Source organism: Porites lutea, chromosome 2, assembly GCF_958299795.1.
Source record: "Porites lutea chromosome 2, jaPorLute2.1, whole genome shotgun sequence".
NCBI classification, from domain to species: Eukaryota; Metazoa; Cnidaria; class Anthozoa; order Scleractinia; family Poritidae; genus Porites; species Porites lutea.
Genome location: NC_133202.1, coordinates 52,841,980 through 52,865,597, shown reverse-complemented (window position 1 = coordinate 52,865,597; position 23,618 = coordinate 52,841,980). Strand labels below are relative to the sequence as shown.

Sequence of the window (23,618 nt, the reverse complement as noted above, 5' to 3'; positions counted from 1 at the left end):
AAATGTTTTCTGGTGCGCTAGTATTAATTCACTACAATAGATTAGTTGTCCCGTATTGACGGGAGCAGCCATTTCTTCATCATCATTGGAGTCAAGTAAAATGCTATCTGTTTGTGGGCAAAGAATAATTAATTGGGTACTTGTCCGGCCAACTAGGCTTGACGCAGTTACAGCCTCAACTCAAAACGAGCCACTTATAAATAGGTTTCTAAAATACACTTATTTTTTCTACTGTTATCTAAGCTACTCACTTTGTTTAAGTAACTGACCCCTCAAGTCTTCATGCAATTTCGTCTTAGCTGATATCACCAGTTCTAATCAAAACCCTCATACGGTGATAAACTGGCACAATTACCTGAACTGAACACGTATCTTCTTTGTAGCGAAATGACAAGCAGACTCTGAAGCAAAAGATATTAAGTATTCACTGCTTTTTACTCTTCCATCAATCAAAATTAGAACGACCAATAAGATCGACCAATAAGAAACAATGGATTAAAATCTACCAATCATTTATCACTGTTCTGTCAATCATTATAGCGGTTTTTTTAGAAACACAGGTTGAAAAAGAGTGTTTCAGTGTTTTTCCGTTTCATGGAAATTGACACGTTTGTAGAATGTTGAGGGTTAAATTTTAATTCTTACATCAATAAATTGAAAATAATTTTCGGTGTTCGCTGAACCGTTTCAGGGTCATAAATATTCAGCCTGTGAAGTTGCTAAGGAAATAGAAATATAGAAAATATGAAGAATATGTAGAAATATGAAAACGAAAACTGTAAGTTTTAGTCTAGTTGCAATTAAGTTTCCATTTGGTCTTCAAAATCATTGAAAAAAAAAACTTCTTAATACCTTTAATTGGTTTAAACTGAAGTGTTTGTTTTGATAACTTTTTCTGTTGAGTCTCTAGGCAAGTACTGTTTCAGCAAAGCGGAAAGCACAACTCAGTTCAAAGTAGAACACAGCGTTTACGTTCAAGACCATTAATTCAAACAATGATTCCACGGTTTTTAAAATTAATGACTTTCAGGATTGGAACCTTTGAATATTCTCCTGGGTTGCTAAGGAAGTTTTACTCTCTCATTGAAGTGGCAAAGTCAAAGTTTTTAAAAACCTAAAGCGACCAACTTGTGGCGAAGACATCTTAGATCGGTTATTAAGGCAGATCCCAATCGGTGTTTGACAAAATCGCAGTTTTACGACAAAACGTTGACTAATTTGTTATCTGTAACAGTAGCAAGTTCATCCAGTAAAGAAATGTCACGATCGTCTGTTATAGTCTCAATCTAAAAATACCTTTTACGAATTGTTTTTGAAACACGACAATGGAATCTGTGTCTTTACTTCGGTGCTGACGCTCTTATGATAGCTTGCGACTCATCCAGGTGAACTCAACTTTAGACAAAATCTTAAAAGGTCGGCTTTTGCCATTAGATTTTAGTTGAATTTTTTACGACGTAACGTGTCATGCTAAATATAATCACGTCGTAAAGGTGACGTCGTGATATATTTGAAGACTTAAGGACGACCTTCAAAGTACATTGAACGATAATCGATTTCTCGCCGTAAAATAGATGTTGGTATATTTTACGAGGTAACGACGTGTGCACAAGGTTTACGTAGTAAATTTTACGACGTGATACCTGACAGGAGAATTTGACCCCCTGGACGTGAAAAAGGTGTTAGAAAGTCAAAAATGTGCTCAATAAAGTGTGTTGAGCAGTAATGAACGCCATAATATGGCCTAAATAGATGGCGACTCATGTGTCTAAGACTTGTGCTAGCGCGTTTTATTATTTGTACAATATCCGGCACATTAGGAAGTATTTGTCTCGCGAGTCCACCGAGAGGCTTGTTCACGCGTTCATCACAAGCAGGCTTGACTACTGTAATGGTTTATTGTACGGTGCCCCTGAGTATCAAATTAAGAAACTTCAAAGAGTCATGAATGCCAGTGCTCGATTGGTTTACTGCGCACCTAAGTATTGTCATGTTACTCCTTTGCTAAGAGAACTCCACTGGCTACCAGTGTGCTAGACTACGAGTAGTCCCCCATTTTTCCTTAGGGATAGTAGAGCAAGCGAAACGCGAGGGCGCGTGAAAATCACCCCACGTGAGAAAAGGCGACACGCGGCGGGGAGAGAGAAAAATCGCCTTTTCTCGCGTGGGGTGATTTTCACACGCCCTCGCGTTTCGCTTGCTCTACTATCCCTAAGGAAAAATGGGGGACTACTCGTAGTCTACCAGTGTGCTTGCGCGTAGATTTTAAGATTCTCCTTGTTACATTTAAGATTCTTCACGGTGTTGCGCCTAGCTATCTTAAGGATCTTGTCTCTGTCTTACCGGACTCACGTTACCAACTAGGCCGTAACAATAATGGTATATTGTTAGAAAGGCCTCGGCTAAGAACGAAGAAGACTTTGGGAGATCGCGCGTTATCGATGGCTGCCCCCTTTTTATGGAACAGTCTTCCTCTGCCAATAAGACAGGAAACATCAATCGACTCTTTTAAACGCTCTGTTAAAACATATCTATTTAAGAAGGTTTTTAGTTAGATTATTTATTTATTTATTTATTTATTTTTGAATATTGTAATTTTACCGAGGGTCTCAATGGGGTGGTGACTTTTACGGTTATCGGCTAAAATTTTGGCTATTTTACGGTTATCGGTTAATTTTGTTCAGTTACGGTTAACAAAAAAGTTAAAAATTAACTTCTTTTGTTTCAAAAAGTTAAATATTAATTAACCTGTATTTTTTGTATCTTTAAATCGAAATAAGAGGGTCTGGATGGGGGGGGGGGGGTACAAATGTCAGTTGTCAGTTAAATTTTGGGCTTTTTGTCAGTTGTCAGTTAAATGGTTATTAATGATTAACTATGAAACTTATTTGTATATTTTTAATGCAACATTTGGCTTAAAAGGCACATATAATGTACATTAAACATTAAATTCCAAAACTGATGCAATAGTACCTTAATTTTTAATCAGTTTTGCTATTGAAAGCATTTCAAGTGGCCCTCCTTTTTCCCAAGTCTTGTGTTACTCTCCTCCACTCAAACGTTTTTGCTAGCCAGAGTCCAACATAGCAGCCAATCATTAAGCCAATCAAAATTTATAACATCAAAATATTGTATACGCATTATGCGTGAGTCTTAGGCCCCGTCCACATGTATCCGGAGATTTTTGTATCCGCAAATTTTTTTATGCGGATATAAAAATATCTGCGTCCACACGTAGCGTATACGAATCGTATACGACTGTCCACACGTATCACAGGACGAAACAACGTGTTTCCGTATTTTGTAAACTCGACTGAAACGTGAAGTTGCTTAAATCCCTCTTGTTTCCGCCCTGCGGAAACATGGTGATCTAGTTTTCCATGGACGGGACGCGTTTCCGTTATGTTTCCGCGTCGGAAACGAACGATCATGTTTCCGCCACATTTCTGTTATCACTTTTCCGTTCTTTCTTGTTTCCATTACGTTTCCGGTGACCCATGCGCCATGGCCAAGATCGCATGATAAATCTTTCAGAAATTTTGGCTTTGCGTACAATCAAGGTGAATAAAGGTAAATTTACTCTCGAGATCGGGCCATTAAACGGTCAGGCTCATGCATTAAATACTCGCGCACGTTGCACTATTATCCATGATGCAACGACTGTGAAGTGCGCGAGGTTGCCACTGTTTTCGATTCTAAGTGATTAAAATGGCAGAGAATACCAACAGCTGTCGATAGTTGCCAGATTGATCTCAATCAGTACTGGCATAAAAATAAAATGATCTTAGACATCTTGGACTGAGAAAACAAGACAGAATGGGGAGAATGGGGCCTAGAATAGAGCGAAGTGCTGGTCAGCGGACGTTTCTTTTGCTCATGCTCATTGCGGTCGTTCTTTTTGGCGTCCATTTTGAAAGTGATTGCAACGGCTTCACATTTGTCAGCTTCTGTAGGTTCAAGGAGCGTGGAGTCTGTATATTTTTGCTTTCCGATTGCACCACAAGACATCTAACGGTTGTTATGTATATTTGTCGACCCATCGGCCTTCAGTACTCGATAGCTTCCCTCGTAAAGCGACCCTTTTCTGACACAGTTGAGCGGGATGTGAGACAAAAACCTCGTGATGGCCAAGAAAAATTTGAAAGTTGGAGTGTTCGATTGTGCTAAGGATATCCAAGACTGAATATGTGACGGAGAATACAGATAGCACGAGGAGGTAAGCTGCCCTGATACCAAATCTAAGTTTCTTTAACCACTGATCAACAACTACTAGTACTTAGCAACTTAAAGGAGCAGTGTCACGAAATTTGTCAAATTACAGCAGTGGAAACCGCCACCAATCTCAGTGAAACATAAAAATACTGCTCATAACATGAAAATAAGTTTTAAGTAACAAAGCAAAGAGCAAGAATGAGTGCAAATAAAGATTTTTGTTAGTGTAAAAATGAGGAACAGATGGACAGACTTAAAGAAAATTGAAAAGGATGGCAATTGGTCCTTTTGAAACTTGTTAGCCTGACAGTTTTCCAGATTTCATTTTTGTGGTCTTTAATGTTTGATATAATGCTTGGGAGACATATGTTTGTTGACACAAAGCTGTGATTGATAAGTAGTTTCTCAAGTTTCATGGCAAATGCGATATGGACATGTGAAAGTGTAATTACAGTTGATTTCACATGACCTTACTGCACCAAATTGGTAAATTGAATACTACGTAGCAGAATAGCTAATACCATGGCAAGTTAGGGAATCAAATTGCGAACTTTGAGTCGTAGTTGTCAACTTTGGTGCTACTGAACTTCATGACTTCATATCTTTTTTTAAAAACAGGAAACTGCAACGTAATGAACCCAAATCCTTTTACTAAATAGGGCAAGGGTTACCGTGTGAGGCCTGTGAAATGATTGACTGTGGAGAAATGGTTAGAGGGTTCGAAACCATTCCACATAGTGCACCAGTTTAATTTACCGTGAAAGACAGTAACAAATATCATTGATCAATAAATATTTGTACATACAGGAAGGCCCTACACAGAGTTTTGTGAACGGCAAAGATCAAGTACAGTATGTATATCACGGAAATACAAAAACAGTTCGTCAAAAATTAGGTTATTGGCCCGCAAAGGTTCAATTAGTCGTGTAGTGACACTCGATTTGGTTTACTCATACAAAAAGTTGACAATAGTTCCAAAGGAGTGCTCATAATATAATAATGCTTTACTGAGAATGCTCAAGAAAAACTTGAAGAATATTTAGATGTTTGCAGTAACTGTGATCTCAGGAATGGGGACTTTTTGGACAAGAACTCAGTGACTTCTGGTAATGCAACTGGGAAAAGAAGTTACTCTAGACCCGGAGTAGTCAATCGATAAAACTTGGTATTGATATAAATCGAAGGCAATCAAGTGATTTTTATCGATTGATAACAGAAATCGGTTAAAATCGATAAACTAGATTGCTGTGTCAAATTAATATTATTGATTTTTCATGATTTTAACAATTTATAACAGTACTTCCAACATTGTTGTTTTCTGGCATAAGTGCAGCTGAGAAAACTCATCCACGAGTAACAACTGATCAACAAACATGAAAATAAGAACTGTGGAAACTATTACAGTCACAAGAGTCTCTCTAAAACCGTGACCCTTTTGTACATGATAACAGGAACGGTTCGGTTTTATAATTATTACATCAAAGGGATGCCCAAAATTCAGACTAAAAGATTTCTCTGGATAGCTTTTCACCATTTTCCGTTATCAATCGATAAAATCACTTGATCGCTAACTATTTTTATCGATTTAGTTTTTTATCTATTGGCTACTCTGGGAAGTAACTACAGGCGGAACTGAGGTTATTTTGAATGGGCGGCAGATCTATATTTTGAAAAACAGAAAAATAAAAAACCTGGCCAATATCAGCCATCCAAAGAAGACTTTAAAGCAGGTTTTAAGGAGAAGATCAGGTTTTTTAAAACTTTATTTTTTAAAAGACTAGTGATACTAAATTGTTTGATCCTTCGACTCTCAATTTTTGCAACTCAATTGTCAACAAATTCACTGTTTGTGTGAAATCAGTTTTCATTTTTGGATGAGCAGGAGAACAGATGTATCTTCCAATAAAAAGTGATGGAATCGGTAAAATCTAGATAAATCGATAAACTAAATGAGTGTGTCACAGATTTCTACCAATTGATCGATACAATCAATGTCAATCAAATCAGATTTACCAATTTTTATTTATTTATCGATTGATAAATTGATACCTATTTTTATCGATTGACTACTCCGGGTGTTGAGCAAACTTGTGAAGTTCAGTCGCGCCAAAGTTGACAACTACATCTCATAGTTCACAGTTGATTTCCTAAAAACTCGCTATGTAATTTGGCTACCTCATGATGTGGTACCCAATTTCCAAATGAACTTCGTAATGTAGTGTGGTAAATAGTGTGAAATCAACTGTCACAGAATGATACTAAAATTGTGACACAGCCCCTTTAAGTCTTCATCTACCAGCAGTGAAGTTAAACTGGTAAAACTGCTTCTATTATCCTGTATTACACTGCAGGTCTATGCAAGCATCATATTAGTGAGTTTACGCAACAGGATGGCAGGAAGAAGAGGACGGCAAAACAGCTGTGTGTGACAAATGTGACAGGGCTATCACTTGTGGGTTTTGTCGTGATCTTCACTTAACACCAAGGTTTTCTGGTCCTTTACAAAAAGATCCGTTTAAAGGAAAGTGAAGTTTGGCGAAAAGTTGTTTCAAACAAAATTATTGTCACGCTTGTCACACAAGGTTTGCCGTCTTCTTTCCTCTCCCGTCCTGTTGCGTAAGTTCACTATTGACTAGTGGGGAGGGGGTACTCCTTATATGTTCTCTCAAATGATATCCAAACAATGTTCCCACAACTTGCAAAGCAACCAGAAAATTTGTTTACTGATCATCCCTTAAATAACCAAAGATCTGTGGTTTTGAGAAAAATAAAAATAAAAAAAAGGAAATTGAAGGTCAGACATTATTTCTCTTTATTATAGTTTGGTTACTCTCAAGTGTATTAATTTTACATGTAACTGTATATCGCTTTTCAGTCATTTCCTGTTAAACAGTTTCCTCTGTAGAGTTTGAAATATGCAACACATTACTAATAATAGCCACCAAAGAGTTGAGCTGGAGTAGTGTTTTGTGGCAAACATAACATTGAATTTAAGGTGGCTGAACACAGTTTTGCAGGCAGTCAGCAGTAACTCGTGTGACAGCGCATGTTTTAAATGTTTGGCAGAATTTTTACTTTTATCGTATTTTAAGTTATTCAGATATGCAAGCTCCTATTTACATAAGCTCTATGGAATAGACTTAGTTTGACTAAATTTGACACTTTCTCCAGTAATTTTTTAATCAGCATCGTAGCTAAAGTAATGTGATATCCTCACTCATAGCTCAGTGTGCATTGTCGGTTAAGATGTTATATGGTTGCAGTGACTGTCACTTGTTTTTTAGTTTCCCTTGCAACTTCAATACCAAGGTACAAATACAAGTGAGAAAAACAAAAGGCCTGATATTTTGTCAATTATTGATTTATTTCCTCTGTTGGTACGCCTCTCACTGCTAAAATATTGTAGTTTAGGAAATACATGTGTATCCAGCATATCACACTGAATGTTTGGTTTTCAAGCTAAATCAACCTCTTGCACATGAAAGAGTTTTATGCAGCTTAGCTATTCAACAAAACCCAACTCACAAAAAAAGTTGAGTACATACATACAATTTTCGAAGTCAATCAAACATTGAGTTCGGTTATCAAACAAAGTGGAACTCACGTGAGGAAAATTCGAATGGAACAACATTGAACGTTTAAATTCCAAACTCTTGATGACATGTGTGTTAATTATTGATCCAGTGTGAAAGTAGTCAAGGTGATGAAAGGTTTTGCTTCTTTTAATATTTCCATTTAAGAGTTAATTCTAAAATATATATTCTCTGTGAAAATGTCAGTACATTTGTTTACCAAGGAAAAGGTCTTTAAATCTGCAAGTTGAAATCATCTCGATTTTACTCTTTGCTCCTTAATTGGCCTGAATAGTAAGCATTTTCCTTCTGAATCTAGCGCTTGTCAGATTTCCCTGGCTTTTTTGCTTTCCCAAGGGTGACTCAGTTTTTACATTTGATTTTTTTTTTCAATATAATTTGGTTTGTTTTGATTTTGTTCAGGCATCAAGCTCAAAAAAGCTGTGTTTGATATTGTTTGATAGCTTGTATTCAGAAACGTTTGATGGGAAGTTTGTTTTGTGTAATACATTGCACACCGGGGGGAGGGGGGTGGTTATAAACTGTACATGACTGCAATTCCCTGCTGCCCACCAGGGTGATTGCTTTACAAGTTGTGAGAACATCATTTCTTGGTCCCACACCTAGTTACTTTCCCCTGCCTCTCCTGGTATTGACCCTGTTTATGTAGTTGATAATGTGCCACCTGCAGGAGGTTAAACTTTCTCTTTTGTGCCCTGGAAAAATAGGCTTTTTGTTACTGGTATCGGGAATTATGCATCAGTCAATTCCCGGGCGTGGGGACTCTTGAGCTGTCAAATCCTCCAGGGTGGGGACAAAAAAGGGGGCAAATGCCCCGTCATCTGTCAAAACTGTAACAGTTTTCATTGATCGCACAGTCGAATAATCTTGTTTTAAGCATTTTAATGTGTGATTTTTCGTTTCAATGAACGTCTTCCTTTGTAATAGCGCTAGGATTCTAATGAAGACTTCACGCCGGGATGACATGCACCAGTTTAGGGTTTCAGTATTGATATAAAATTATTGACATTAAAATTAATAGAACGCTGTAACGTTTTATGTTATGAATAGTTTTATAAATATGAAAGGATATTCTTGAAATAATATCAACAGAAATTTGATTCAATAACCAAAACACATTGATTCACATCGATAGCTCCGGTTTTCTCTATGTAATTCTGGCTTGATATGCAATGAAGAAATACATGCATATGCTAAAATCGAGAACATACCTTTACAACCCTCTTCAATTTATTCCTAGAAGGGGGGGAGGGTGGGTGCAGCGGGAATTGACTGATGCATTACAGACAGCCTCTGTTTACATTAAACCCTTGGTCCACAGTCTTATTGTGCAGGGAACATAACATCCTGACTATATTACTATGAAACACAACTGTATACATGTACATGTGTGATTTATATATTATTCATTTAGTATGTATAGTTTTCTTACTGCAAAAAGGTTTTTCCTCCCCCTGATTGCTTGGAGAATAGCCTCTGTCAAATGTTACTTAAAAGCACTTTGTTTTGTTTTTCATCCAACAGTCAGATCACCTTGGTATGCAATTTTGGTGCAGAAGGCTCTCTCAAAGCAAGCAAGATCATGGAACTTATTGGCCTCACAAAACAGAGCTTGGCCAATATCCAGCGATCGAGCACTAAGTAATGACTTGAGAATAGAAATGACTTAAAACACCAGTATCCTCGTGACATACACAGCGTGCAAAGAAAGCAGTGTCCAATAACCCAGGGCTAGTGGATTTTGCTATCGGGCTAGTGAATTCTGTTCTTAACTTGCCCGACAGGCAAGTGATGTTTTTTGAGAAATTCCAATAATAGAAGAACTGTGAAATAAATTCTGCTCATCAAAAAGTTTTTGGGGCTAGTTGAAATGACGTCTGGGCTAGTAAAATAAAAATGCTAGCTTCAGCTTGCCCGGATGGCAAGCTGTGAAAATGATTTTCTTTGCACCCTGCATACATGTAGCCCCTTAAAACAATTTGAAAACCTGTCAAGGTCTTGAAATAATAATTATTACCTTCATCAATGTGTGATAATGAAATAGAGTTTATGTTCAAGTTTATAAGATTCATTTAAAAGTATCTGTTGATTTTGTGAGAGGTTGTAAAAAAAGGTATACATGAAACACATAAACAATTTTAGCAGACTTGAATTATGTAAAACTGAAGCCATACTTTTTTGTTGGTGTATTTTTGCATTTGAATCTTTGCACTGGTCATAGCGAATTGTAAGTAGTTTAGAACACCATGTCAGAACCTGACACAATATAATAATTTTATTGTTATCCTGAATGGTTTAAGGCTAGGATTCATTTGAAATAAGAAAGTGGAAAATGATCAAACAGGAACTGATGTTTTGACAATGACCATGAAATTGATGATCACCTTGTTGATAAAACGTCAGTCGCTGTCAACAACAGTCCTACTCAGGACATTCACCAGACAAATCATATTCCACTTTGCTGAAATATTATAGGCTACAAAACTATCACTAGCTATAAGCTGCACTTGAATTCAAGATTACATTAGTGTCTGTTAAATTTATTAGTATATTGAAAAAAGGATAGGTTTTCAATTTGTGAAGTATACAATTAATTTACCTCAAAAAACAGTACTTGTATTATGTCAAAGTTTAGCCATTCATTTTTTGTTGATGTAATTTGTGCATTTGAATCATTGCACTTATTTTATACCCTCTAAGCACGCTACAGTTATGTTCACTTTGCAACTTCTGCGTATGAGATAGGACCATAAATAAGCATTGTTTGATACGAGTCTATGTGCAGGAAATGGAATAAATTTTAAATGCAACAGATGGATTTCAGTTTTGTGGTGGTATATATTTGTCTGACTTATATAATGAATAAGTCTTCATTGCATGTAAGTTAACCAGGAAAAATACTCAAAGGTTAATTTCATGTAAGAATAAAGAAAAATTCCCATTGGAAAACCTGGTTTCAGCAAATATGAAACTTTTTGGACGTATTTACGCAGTAACGGAAAGAGACGGAAACACAGAAAACAAGTCAGGTTGCCGGACCGTATCTTTCACGTTTCCGTCAGTAGAACGAACGAAATAACAGGTTTCCGGTACGGAATATCGCGTTTCCGCAACATAAACACACGTTAACGATTGCGGAAATACGTGATTCCTGACACGGAAATCTGTCGGAAACGTGTAAAAAAGTGTTCCGGTTCCGTTGAAAACGCAGCGACGGAAACATGAGAAACCGTAATGTATCCGCTAACGGAAACACGCGTTTGCCGCTGTGTTTCCGCAACGGAGTCACGTGTTTCCACCATGTTTAAGTTTACGGATACTTGATTTTTCGTCCTGTGTATCCGATTCGTATCCGGACATCTCAAAGGATCAGTCAACAGAGCATGCGCATTACAAAGAAAGCTGAGCCTGAGCTGAGCGTATACAAAAATATACGGATACGAGCGTCCACACGTATCCGGATACACAGCATATACAGAAATTTCCACTCTGGAGAGCGTATACAGAAATCTCCGGATACACCGAGTGTATACGGCGGACACGTGTGGACGCTAGGTGTATCCGCATAAAAAAAATTGCGGATACAAAAATCTCCGGATACGTGTGGACGGGGCCTTACGCCTATGGACTTAAGACAACAATCTCACGCATCAAGGACAATAATCTTTGTGAAAAAGCAAAAGCGGACACGCAAACGCCCAACTCAAGGCCGGGGCGCGACATTCATTATAACAGAAATGGCCGTTTTCATACTAGGGACGGATTACTCGTGTGAGACGGGTTATCCTTTTGATGATTCGCGTCAGGTAGGTAATACTTCGTAATTTGAAAATGGAATAGTGTTAATTTTGAATGAACAATCCGCCCGACTTTATCCGTCAATTTCGACGAACAGTTTCAAGACGGGATTATCCGTTCCAGATAGCCTGTGTACAGCCGCCCCCTCCCCTCAGAAAAAATCGGAGAAGGGGTGTCTGTGGGGAGGGCGCTACTGTACACAGGCTAGTCTCAGACGGATAATCTATCTCTAGCTCTAGCGTGAAAACGGCCAATAACAAAATTCCCGTGTCCGGTGTTTTTAATGATTGCGAAGGACTGTACGGAACGACTGTCTGCCCTTGCCTTGTCCATAGGCCTCATTATTCCGCGCGGGTAATGCGTTTCGGGTCACGTGGTCCTAGCGAGTTCGCCACCGAAATGCCTTGACCGAGATTGCGTGGGAAGACGCCGTACAGGGACGGCAATGTCTACTGTAGCGTCAGAGAAAAACAGGGAAATGTTGTTTATCGGTAACGTGTTTTTCCATCAGTGACATCTCTGCGTGTTGTTTCACTAGCGTTTTGAGGGCACAACCTCCTGAAAATAGCAAATATTAATCCCCAGCAAGAAGCCACTTTTTCGCTATGGAAAAAATTAGCTCCCCGAGAGAGTGGAGGAAATGGAGCCTAGGTCTTGGTCAACACCTAAAAGGCGCTTCGCCTAACGTACGTACGGAGTCACACTGGCCGGGAAATAAAAAACGCTACCATAAGTGAATTTTGTACCTCCCTTAAAAGTGGCAAATCTAGGGAACAATTTCTTTTACGGTTAACTCTTTTTTACTCTTTTTTACTCTATTTACGGCTAACGGTTAAAATTTTTCAATTTTTACGGCTATCGACTAAATTTTTGGCCGTTTTACGGCTATCGGTTAACCCCATTGAGACCCTCTTTACCGGGTAATTTTACTGGTTTTTAATTTTGTTATTAATAATATTGTAATGCGCTTTTAAGTATTTTTATAGAAAAAGCGCAATATAAGTATTAAATATTATTATTATTATTATTATTATTATAAATAGAAAACTATCTCTGTTATCTGAGTCGCTTACCTGGATGTTCTACATTATTCTTGATCGCACGTCTTCTCTTTTCAACGATTAAAATGACGAAGCCCCTAATAGCAATACAATTTCATTTGAAAAGCATTTCAATTTGCTCAGTAGAAAGTCATTCATCGAGCATAATTTTAAACTTTTTTCTCCCAATTAGTTGTCATTAAGATATCTCATTATCTTGTGTAATTACAGCATCATCCAAAGGGACAGTTTGTCAGAAATAGTCACTAAAAATATTAGCTATTAAACACAATGAATATTGAAATGCGTGATATTTTAACAGCCGGTTACTTTGAATGTTTTAACACCTGATAAAAACAACAACAACCGCCCACACGAACTAGAAAGGGTTGCCCCTTGTTTTTTTGCTTCTGTTCTCGCCCTAGCTAGCTTCGAGGAGATTTTTACCAGGAACTCCAGTTTTGTCCTTCTCCCCAAACGATAACATTTTAAAATTTCCATTACGACAAGAGAGAACGAGTTCATTCTCTCTTAATTACGATGAGCAATTTAATAGACGAGTCGAAGAACTACTTGCTAAATTATAGAGTGAACAACAAGTAGAGGAATGTAAAAAAATACAGGGAACGTTACCGCACAAAAAAAAAAAAAAAACAGTGTAAAGCACCGTTTAAATACTAGTGTATTCCACAACACAGGTTGAAAAAAGGTGTTTCCGTTTCCGGTTTTGTAACGGTTACCTCACGGAAATCTGAATATCCGCAGACGGAATTGTAACTAACCGTTTCGGGAAACACTTGTATACGTTATATTTCAGTTTCTGCGGATACGCTTAAACGCATCCCTTATACTCGCGTTTCCGTCAGGTTTACTCTTGCGGAAACGCTAACTGCCGTCATGTTTCCGCACCTCGTAAATTCAGAGGATACTCAATTATCCGTTGAGTTTCCGGAACAATGAATGCGGAAACTCAGTTTGATCGGTTTACAGTTCTGCAGCCTTCATGTTTCCCCAGATTCCACTTTCGGTGGATTGTTCACTGGATTTCCTAAATGTGTTAACTTTACTTAACCATTCAGTTTCGAATCATATGTTCTATTGGGTATACAAAAAAGTGGACGTTTGTGAGACAACCCTGGACCGCTTCATGCATCCACAATGACCCATTTTCGCTGATACACACAGATCAAGCAGAGCCATATTTAGGTGCATTTGTGGTATTAAAGTTTTCATTAAAACAATTCTCTCTCCATTTTCATATAATATGTACATATGTATATTAAATATTTTCACAATAAAAAGAGACTCCTTACAATGTATTCCTATTTTCTATATCCAGAACTGTAACTTTTCCATTTCAATAGGCCACTTTCCATTTCATGTGAAAATTAGTTTTATTTGCATGAGAATATATAATAATTTTCATATCAATGGCTTTGCACTTAGCCTCTCTTTGAAACAGAGGCTTGGACCAACTTGGAAATGGCCTATTAAAGCCACAGCGATGCATGAGTTTCGCACCAAATTTCTCGCCTTTTGTATGAGCTTGAAGTGCCCACCAGCGTCCTCGCTTAATTGCTTATTTCTTTCAACGGGGGAATTTTTTGAATCCATAGAGGAGAGTTTTCCTCGTAGAAAAAAAAGCAACAGCTCGGAAACTGGAATAGAATAACTTCGTATATTTCATTGTCACTGAAGAAAATTGTAGAGAGCTTACCAAACAACAGCAGAAAGGGAGAAGGAAGATTTTTTTTTTTTGCGTTTTCGGGTACGAATCAAAACCCAACCAGGCACGCCCAACTTAAAAAGCAGTCTCAGAGAGCTGAGAATACTAAAAAAGGAAAAGTAGAAAGGGGCGAGAAACAAGTAAGCTGGAGATGCAGGGGCGTAGCGTGAGGTTTTGAAGGTTTACGCGCGGAAAAAAAAATTGGACCTCCGAAGGTAATGGGAACTAGGGGCATCTGGGGGCATGTCCGCCAGAAAATGTTTCAAATTTTAGGGTCTCTGAAATGCCACTTCTTGCGTTTTCCGCAGGACATTTTCAGCAAATAAATACGAAAGAAAATGCAATAATTAGTTGTTAATTTAATTTACATCTCTTAAGTGTTAACGTTATCGGTAACAGTGCAATGTCTACAAAAAAGAAGTAAAACAGTAACGCCATAAAGAGGAGGTTACAGGCGAAGGGAGAAATATCTACCCTTCAGAGGGGTAAAGACACATATAATGCAAAAGATTTAGCAGTCATCTCGGTTTAACGGATAATAATGCTTTCAGGAAATACAAAATATACTATATTTTCCGGATTTCAGCTGTACGCAAGGGCCCGATATGTGACGCTACGCCCGTGAGAGGTACTTTCATGACAGTATCTATTTTCTCTTTTGTTCTTAAAACTAAAGCTTATTAATTTTTTGCCGGCAATTGAAATTAAAAACAAAAAGTTAAGACATACTTGCAATTTCTGTATCACGTGATCTCATATCCCTAGCTACCCTGCCAGAAGAATCTCCATCGATCTTCCTAGACCGTAGTCACGAAGAGGAAAGAGCCTCTGCCGACTGCCTCGACTGTCCTCGTCAGTTCATATTGAACATGCTCAATCTCGTACCCAGATTGGACCAAAAAGCCAGAAGATTCCGGGTACGAGATTGGAACATGCTCCAAATTCAAACATGTAACGGAGCCTTCCAGCCTCATTCAAACAAACGATTGCGCGACTCCTCGAAGATGTCATTCAAAAAAGTGAAAAAAAAAAAAAAGCTGAAAAAAAATCGTTAATTTATTATTATTATTGTCTCTATTATCACAGTCTTTGCTGGTGTTCTTTTTGTGCATCAGCCGGGCGCAAACCATGCACCTAGAGCGTCAGTCACTCAAGTCAATCATTCTGTTCATACACTGAGCACCTTTCTGAGGATTCGTGCAGATCCCAGCATGCAGATCTTTTGAATTTCTGTCATAGTAGCTCTCTCTGATACTTTCTTGATGTTTTCTACCATACCCTTCTTCACTAGTACTGTACCAAGCGCACCAACAACCACAGGGATCACTACGGTTTTCATATGCCACATTCTCTGTATTTCTAGTTCTAGGTCTTTGTACTTGTATTTTTTTTCAGTTTCCTTCAGTGCGATGTTTCTATCTGATGGAGTAGTCATATCAATAAGTTCGCAGGTGGAATTCACTGAATCTTTAACGATGATATCTGGTCTGTTCGCTGTTATAGTTCTATCAGTATTGACTAGCATGTCCCACCTGATGGTGATGTAGTTATCTTTATTGTGTATCACGGTCTCTAGTTCGTGTTCGTACCATTTGTCTGTAATCTCTATATCATGATCTTTACATATGCTCCAATGGAGATATACTGCAGCATTATTGTGCCTGGAGATGTACTCTGTTTTGGCTAATACCTCACATCCAGATACAATATGGTCCACTGTCTCTTCATGCTGCGAACACAATCTGCATTTGCTCTCCACTTGCTGGCCACATATTACTTTCTGGTAGTTTCTGGTGTTTATTGCCTGGTCTTGAGCTGCAACAAGTAGTCCCTCTGTTTCTCCTTTCAAATTACTTGACAACCATTTGTTGGTGGTGACTGTGTCTACATGAGGCTTCTCTAGGATCTTTGGATACTGGCCATGCAATGCTTTGTTTTTCCATTTTTCTTCTTTCATTAACTATATCCTGGACTTAAACACGTGTTTCAGGGCTTTAGCATTTTCAGAGGCAGATTTATCTTCTCTGTTCTCAATCTCTGGCATTATTACTTCCGTTTTGAACTTAGTAGCATTCTTGGATATTGAATTTTTGGCTTTAGATCTTTCATGTTCAAGCACCTGCTTTGGATATTGCCCTTCCTTGTGCTTCAGACAGTGATCAAGCCCTATTGTTGCAGTTTTGAATGCTGTTTCTACATCAATCAGGCCCCTACCTCCATCTTTTCTTGGGATGTACAGCCTCTCCACATCTGCTTTAGGATGTAACATCTTGTGCATGTTCAATAGTTTGCGTGTTTTTGTGTCAATCTTCTTCAGTTCTGAGATTTTCCAGTCAATGATTCCAAAGCTATATTGCACAACTGGGACTGCAAGACTATTGATAGCTTCTATTTTGTTTCTTCCATTGAACTCAGTTCTTAGGATTAATCCTACTCTCCTATTATATTCTTTTCTTATCTTCTCTTTCATTTTGCTATGCTGGATACCATCACTTTCATCTACACCCAGGTATTTGTATACTCCTTCCTGGTCCAACTCTTGTATTTCTGTGTCATCATCTATTACTATGTTTCCAGTTGAGGCCAGTTTACCTTTCATGAAACTGGCTTCGGCACATTTCTCAAGTCCGAATTCCATACCAATATCATCACTGAATTGCTTCACTATTTTCAGTTCTCCAACTTGTTCTTGCTCGTTCCTGCTATACCAAGATGTAGCCAGCTCTGATGTTAAAGGCACAAGGGCTAGGCAAAATAGCAGAGGTGAGAATGAATCTCCTTGAAAGATCCCTCTTTTGATCTTGATTTGATCTGTTGTGATACATCCATCATTGTAAGATAGCTTCATCGTAGTTTTCCAGTTGCTCATTGAGGTTCTGATGAACTTGATTAGTTTTTCATTAAATCTGTAAATCTGTAAGGTCTTCAGTATCCAACTGTGAGGAACACTATCATAGGCTTTTCTGTAGTCTATCCAAGTCATACTCAAGTTCTTTTTCTTCTTTTTGCAGTCTTCTATGATCATTTTATTTATTAGGAGCTGATCTTTGCATCCATATGAACCCCTGACACAACCTCTCTGTTCTTCCGGCAATATATCATTCTTTGTGATATGGGTGTAGCTTCTTTCAGTTAAAATCGATGTGAGCACCTTGTAGGATGTTGATAAACAGGCAATTGGTCTATAGTTTTTGGAGTTCTCTGTGTCTTTGTTCTTTGGTAGTAAATATGTTTGTGCTGTAGTGAACCAATCAGGCAGATTTTCAAAAAAAAAGTGAAAAAAAAAAGGCTGAAAAAAATCTTTAATTTATTATTATTATTATTATTATTTAAATCATAAATCTAGGAGAACTATTAGCATATATTTGCAAATCTACCTGGAGACTTTTGAAAACCGGGTCGCCTGAAATCTGATGTCAAGTCAAGGACATTGCGGGCACTCTTTCAAAGAATAATTTGCTTAAAGCCTGATGATTTTAGTGTCAAAATAAAATCTTCCTTTCAGACTAACCAACCGCCAAATGTTTCAGAAAACCAGGTATAAATAGATTTCAAATAGTGTCCAAAAAATAAACCAGAAGTAACGGATGCCAGTCAAAGCAAAGATTATTTAAAAGCAACATGTATTCTATAGTCTCATGATCGTATTTCGAATTAATCTTATGAATTAGCAAATACAAAAGAATAGACGGAAATTATTTCATAATTATATTTTTTATTTAAAAACCCAGCGGTTTATCTTTAAAAGCACTTTACGCAACACATCAGTGATCATGGATCCGTTCACACAAGTAAAATCGGCTGAGGACATAGTCAAATCCACAACAAAACTCTATCTCAAAAAGGGGTGCATTTTTTTAAACAAACAAACAAACAAACGAAAATTAAGAAAAGCGCTCAGCTGCAGTGTACTAAACGTAACTGCCTATGATGGCCTATAAGGGGAGGCTAGGGGAAGTAGCAGAAGTCCGGGACACGGAAAATCGATAATTTTCACAATATCACTACCTGAAATTTGAAGCGGCATCCATTTGTTTTGTATGGACCAAGGGCGCAGAAAAACTCAGCAAAACTCCAGAATACGCGTGCGCGCACAGATAAAACTGTTTTACCTTGTATAAAATTAAAGAAACTTGTCCGACTCATCCAAACTGTTGGACGATCGGCAAAGCAAAGGATTTTGATTTTTCCTCTTTCCCAACTTACCTAAGAAATATCGTAGCTATACTCTGCTCGCAGGGTGATCCCTAGCTTCATTATATAACGGTTTGCTAACATTTTTCGATATGTACCCGGTTTCGCCGGAAACGTCGATGTAAACCTTAAAGGCTGACATAAATCGTCAACAGTTTCGACAATTTTAAATTTTACCCTTTTAAAAAACTTCAAGAACGATCAAGCCCTTAATTTTGGGCCTTTAAAGGAATACGTTTAACATTTAATTCCCTCGCTTAGAAGAAATAAATTCTCGCTCTAAATTCAAAAGTACGGTTTATAAAAACTGATTGCAGTGACGCTTCGTAAAGAATTCTTGAACACTGATGTCAAACAGGAGTGTAAAGAAACCTTAAGAGTGCTTCATATCAAGCTGCTTTAATTTTGAACCCGCAAAACTGCACCAACAGCAGAACAGTACTCAAAAGCATTAGGTAAATTGGTCACTTGGGGTTACACTAGTCGTTTTACCCTTATTGCCAAAGAGGAGGCAAGTTTTTCTGTGCAACTTTGAAACTGTCTCTGGGGAATTTCCATGGATACGTCTAACAGTACAAAAAAAGTTCCACAAGACAGTTCCCGAGGTATTAAAGTTCTGTCCTTGTGTAACCGAATCTTTCATATGTTTGATGACAAGACTCGCATTGCTTGTCTCAGTGATCTAGTTTTCTGTGCTCCATTTGGGACATGGAGCCATATTGTACGGGTAGACTATCTGGTTTGAAATCTGCAATCATGGCTAGTTTACAAGCGATTCAGAATAGGTTGGCGAAAATTCAGGAGGCACACAATCTCCACCGAATAAATCCCTTTTTCTAGCTTATAGTCATGTTACAACTGAATAGGAAAATATGCTTAGAGGATATAAACGTTTTTCGTATTTTAAACGAATGGGGCCTGCTGTACGAAAGCCGCAGTAAAAAAAGGTACATACATGAAAACCTTGCCACTTTGGGATCAACTTAAGAGACTTACACCAGAAATATTTACTACCGTGAATTCCTTGCCTGAAATTCCGATATTAAATGGGGGTAAAGGAGGAAGTTATGTTTTTAAATAAGGAAAGAAAAATAAATAGTTTGTCGAAAGACCAGGTTTTGATAGCTTAAAGGTCCTCTTGTATGTGTGGGTACGCGTGTTTTAAATTGCTTTCATGCTTGTTGCTTTGTATTTTTAGTTTTGCCTCACTTCAGTTTTAGTCTGTTAGCTTTTTATATTTACAGTTTATGATTTGTACGTTTACTTTATAGTTAATGGCAAAATAATCTTTCACCATCGTATGCAGGGGGAAAAAAGTATATCACCAGAGGTTGGGAAGAAACATTCTAACCCACAAATCAGTCATACCCCCTCTTAAGTTAAATTGTCGACCCCTTAGTATCTTTTATGTTATTTTCCAGCAGGTTGTAGGGTCCCCCTGAAAACCACGAAATGTAACAGAAGCCTGTTCTTCAGTATAAAGATTATTTGTTATTTGTTATTTATTATTGTTATTATTTAACACTTGCATAAGCTATCATTATCCGTTATTACTGAATTTGATGTAGAAGAAGAAACGATATAATCATCAGAAGTATTTTATTATTATTCTTTTTTTAATTTCTTACAAAGCCCAATACCATACATTAAAAAAAAAATAAAGCGAAGCAAAAAAATAAAGCTGACGAGTCTAACACTTAATTCGAAATATACCTTAGAGCAGAACAACTCTAGGACCTTTTATACCCTTATTTAATTTAAGTTATGGCGAGGTGACAAACGTAGTCACGACATGTGCTAACAACTGATCAGCACTTAAGCAAGTAAACTTGATTTGCCCATCCTCCACCTTCTCCATCAGATCCACAAGCTGTAGACTTTCCATACTTGTCAAAGGTCTTTGGTGCTGTAGCACTGGCCGCACACTGGCCACCATTTTGAACTGCAAACATGCTGTAACCTGCTCTCATTGCAGCCACGGCACACTTTGCAATGGGGTTCTTTCGAGAACCGTAAGACCCATCCAAAATAGAATCCTTTCCTTCCAAGTGTCGAATTGCTCGGTTTCCGGTGTCCCTGTAGCATCCAATGGTCTCAAACGCTAAAGAGGAAGAGATCGGTAGATAAAACGTTTTAACTATTGGAGCTGGTCCAACTATTTCCCAAGAGGATAGTGAGGGGGTTGTTGGTTTGTTTGTTTTTCAATGAAAGTTTCGTCACTTTCTTTTAATTTGACGGTGAATCAAATCATGTTTTACAATAATATTGTAAATACTGAGTTGTAGTCAAAGGCACAATTACGCTACTATAGTTACCTTTGATGACATAAACTTGATTACCCCATGGACCACCTTTACCGTCATCCTTACAAACGGTAGACTTTCCATACTTGTCAAAGGTCTGTGCTACTGAACTCATTGCATTTGTTTGACAATGGCCACCATTTTGAACTGCAAACATGCTGTAACCTGCTCTCATTGCAGCCACGGCACACTTTGCTATTGGGTTCTTTCGAGAGACGTATGATCCATCCAAAACAGCGTCTTTTCCTTCAAATATCTGGATTGCTCGGTTTGAGGTGTCCTTGAAACATCCAATAGTTTCATACGCTGAAATTAAGTTAAAACTGTCTTAAAGGGAAACCTTTAATTTACCTATTTTCAGTGATTTGCAAAAAGGCGGACTGAAATGCAGTTGTGAAGATCTCTTTCGGATTGATGTTCGGCAAAAACGTCAGTAAAATTTAAAAAGAAAAATCTTTACCAAGTCATTTATGAGCGACCCGTCTGTCCAAAAATAAGAAGGAAAGGCTAAATTCTATAGCCATAGTTACAAGAAATAATAGATGCTTAGTCAACATTTTACATTATCAATGTTTAGAAACACGACGGCGTCGTTCGTATATAAACCTGCACCTGTATTAATATCCTAACACTGACTTACCGGCTTTGATCACATAAACTTGATTAGCCCATGGCCCGCCCTCGCCATCAGATCTGCATGCTGTAGACTTTCCATATTTGTCAAACGTCTTCGCTGCCGTAGCACTGGCCGCACACCAGCCGCCATTTTGAACTGCAAACATGCTGTAGCCTGCTCTCATTGCAGCCACGGCGCACTTTGCAATGGGGTTCTTCCGAGAGCCGTACGATCCATCCAAAATAGAAAACTTTCCTTCCAATGGCTGGATTGCTCGGTTTGAGGTGTCCTTGTAACATCCAATAGTTTCATAACCTAAACATATGCAAAATATAACGTAAGAGTGTCATATATAACAATGTCGTCGCTTAGCCGTTTTGAAGTTGGCGAACTATGAATTTGAGAGACTTCAATTGCTTGTTTCAAGTCACGCCACCAAAATTACCTTTTAACTATTCAATACTGATACTGAATAATGTCAACAATGATCTTAGGGAAGAAAGGGAATAAATTCACGTGCAAGCCTAGTCTTGCCAAGATTCAGCTTCAGTACAGATTTTCAAGCGCGAGATATCTGAGATATTCGGTAAAAGTTTTAACCCAATTTAAGGAGCTTTGTATCGAGCACGCTACATTTGTGTCGGCCTCTGAGGGATTGTGGTGTTCGAATCTTGAGCTTCCAAGTAAGTGCATTAATTATTGAGCATCAGCACCAAGATCTTTACGTCACTGACTCATGAAATATCAACGGATGCAGTCCTATCCCGCTATGAATTCGTAAATTTGTAGTAAGTTTATTCAGTACGCAGCCTGAGTAGACATACCGCAGTTCCCGCTGCTGACTGCAAGGACCGCAAAACAGAGAAACGCTATAAGCAGCCTTTTCCGTGCGGAATAATGCACTGCTAATTTCATCTTTCTGAAAAAGAGCACATAATGATCATAACCACGTTGGAAAAGGAATTTGATTTTCGAAAAAAAATTAAAATAGATAAATAAAAGGTGAAAATCGCCACGCAAATCCAGGGTTGTCTTGCTTGTTGTCTCTACCAGTGTTAGCATTTCACCAAGCGAATCTTGTTTCTTGATCTGAACTTCCTCACATTTAATTTCTATGACATATTCGAGACATTACCTACACTTACATATAAATAAATAAGACGATGTCGGTCATGAAACAAAGTGTTCCGCCATGAGGTGACTGACAAGACATAAATTTAAGTTACTCAAAAGATACAGTTAATTCAACTCCATGTTGAAAAGACTCCGAAAACTTTTTGAAACTATGTTTGTTTGAGACCTGGAGAAATATAGAATTTATTATACTTATAAACCTGATTTGGTTTCCACTGCGGTCAGACTCATTTGGCAGTGTTTGTATACAAAAATGTCGTATAACCTAGTATAACGCACTTCTTTTATTTGAGCTACCGAACGGAAGTTGTAAGATCGTCATTAGAATAGTTTCCGAGTTGCAAGAGGGGTGAAATTGTATAGATTTAGTTTGTTGAAGCAAACTTAATTAACATTTGATATCGATTTAAATGTTCTCAAAGCAAGAATTTAATAAGATTTGCTCTAGCGTTACTTTCGATTGCTGACAAAAATAAAGAAAAAAGCCTTTTCCTCGTAATTAACAGTACACGCCGATATCTTTTCTTTCAATTTTACGGTATAGACCAATGCGGTGTAATAACGTAAACTTCGCTACCGGTTCAGTCCACAATTTTCAACTGATTTCATGTTCGCTCAGTCAGGAGTAATAATTTGATCTGTGTCACACAGACCGCACAAAAAAAATTGTAATATAAATTAAAGACCTCACCTTGACGATAGTGTTTCCAAAATCCGGTTAGTGGGTGGATGTAGAGACAATGGTAACTGAAAATTGCTTCTCACTCAATTTTGAGCCTTCGACCAAGAGCAAAATGAAGCTCGTGGTAGATCAAGTGTATCTTTGTTAGTACAATGATCTCTCTCTCAAGCACGAAAAAGGAGCGGGTCTTGTTTCCTCATTGCATATGCAAACAAAAACTCACCCATGTCAGGCTCTGGTGGCAGACCAATTATTGTTAAACAAGTATTATTGCTTTAACTTCATAGAGAGCCCACACACGACTGTTCTTATGTTTGGAA

At 37.9% G+C, this 23,618-nt stretch overlaps 2 protein-coding genes and 1 long non-coding RNA gene across 3 annotated transcripts in view; 1 reads left to right on the top strand and 2 right to left on the bottom strand.

The window, feature by feature from the left end:
* Positions 1-22,440, bottom strand: part of LOC140929009 (uncharacterized) — a 30,873-nt gene extending 8,433 nt beyond the window's left edge. Inside the window, exons 1-3 of the mRNA XM_073378822.1 lie at positions 22,307-22,440; positions 21,507-21,797; positions 20,879-21,172 (exon numbers count right to left, since the gene is read on the bottom strand). Of these exons, the coding sequence (XP_073234923.1) occupies positions 20,879-21,172; positions 21,507-21,797; positions 22,307-22,397 (676 nt within the window). The 5' untranslated portion in view covers positions 22,398-22,440. The remainder of the gene's footprint in view (positions 1-20,878; positions 21,173-21,506; positions 21,798-22,306) is intronic.
* The window catches only part of LOC140929008 (uncharacterized), a 136,320-nt gene that overhangs the window by 11,535 nt on the left and 101,167 nt on the right, over positions 1-23,618 (bottom strand). The gene's annotated exons all lie outside the window — the stretch shown is intronic.
* On the top strand, positions 4,006-10,628 carry LOC140927190 (uncharacterized). Its single transcript, XR_012164539.1, has 2 exons — positions 4,006-4,216; positions 9,330-10,628. It is a non-coding gene; the product is annotated as an uncharacterized lncRNA (long non-coding RNA).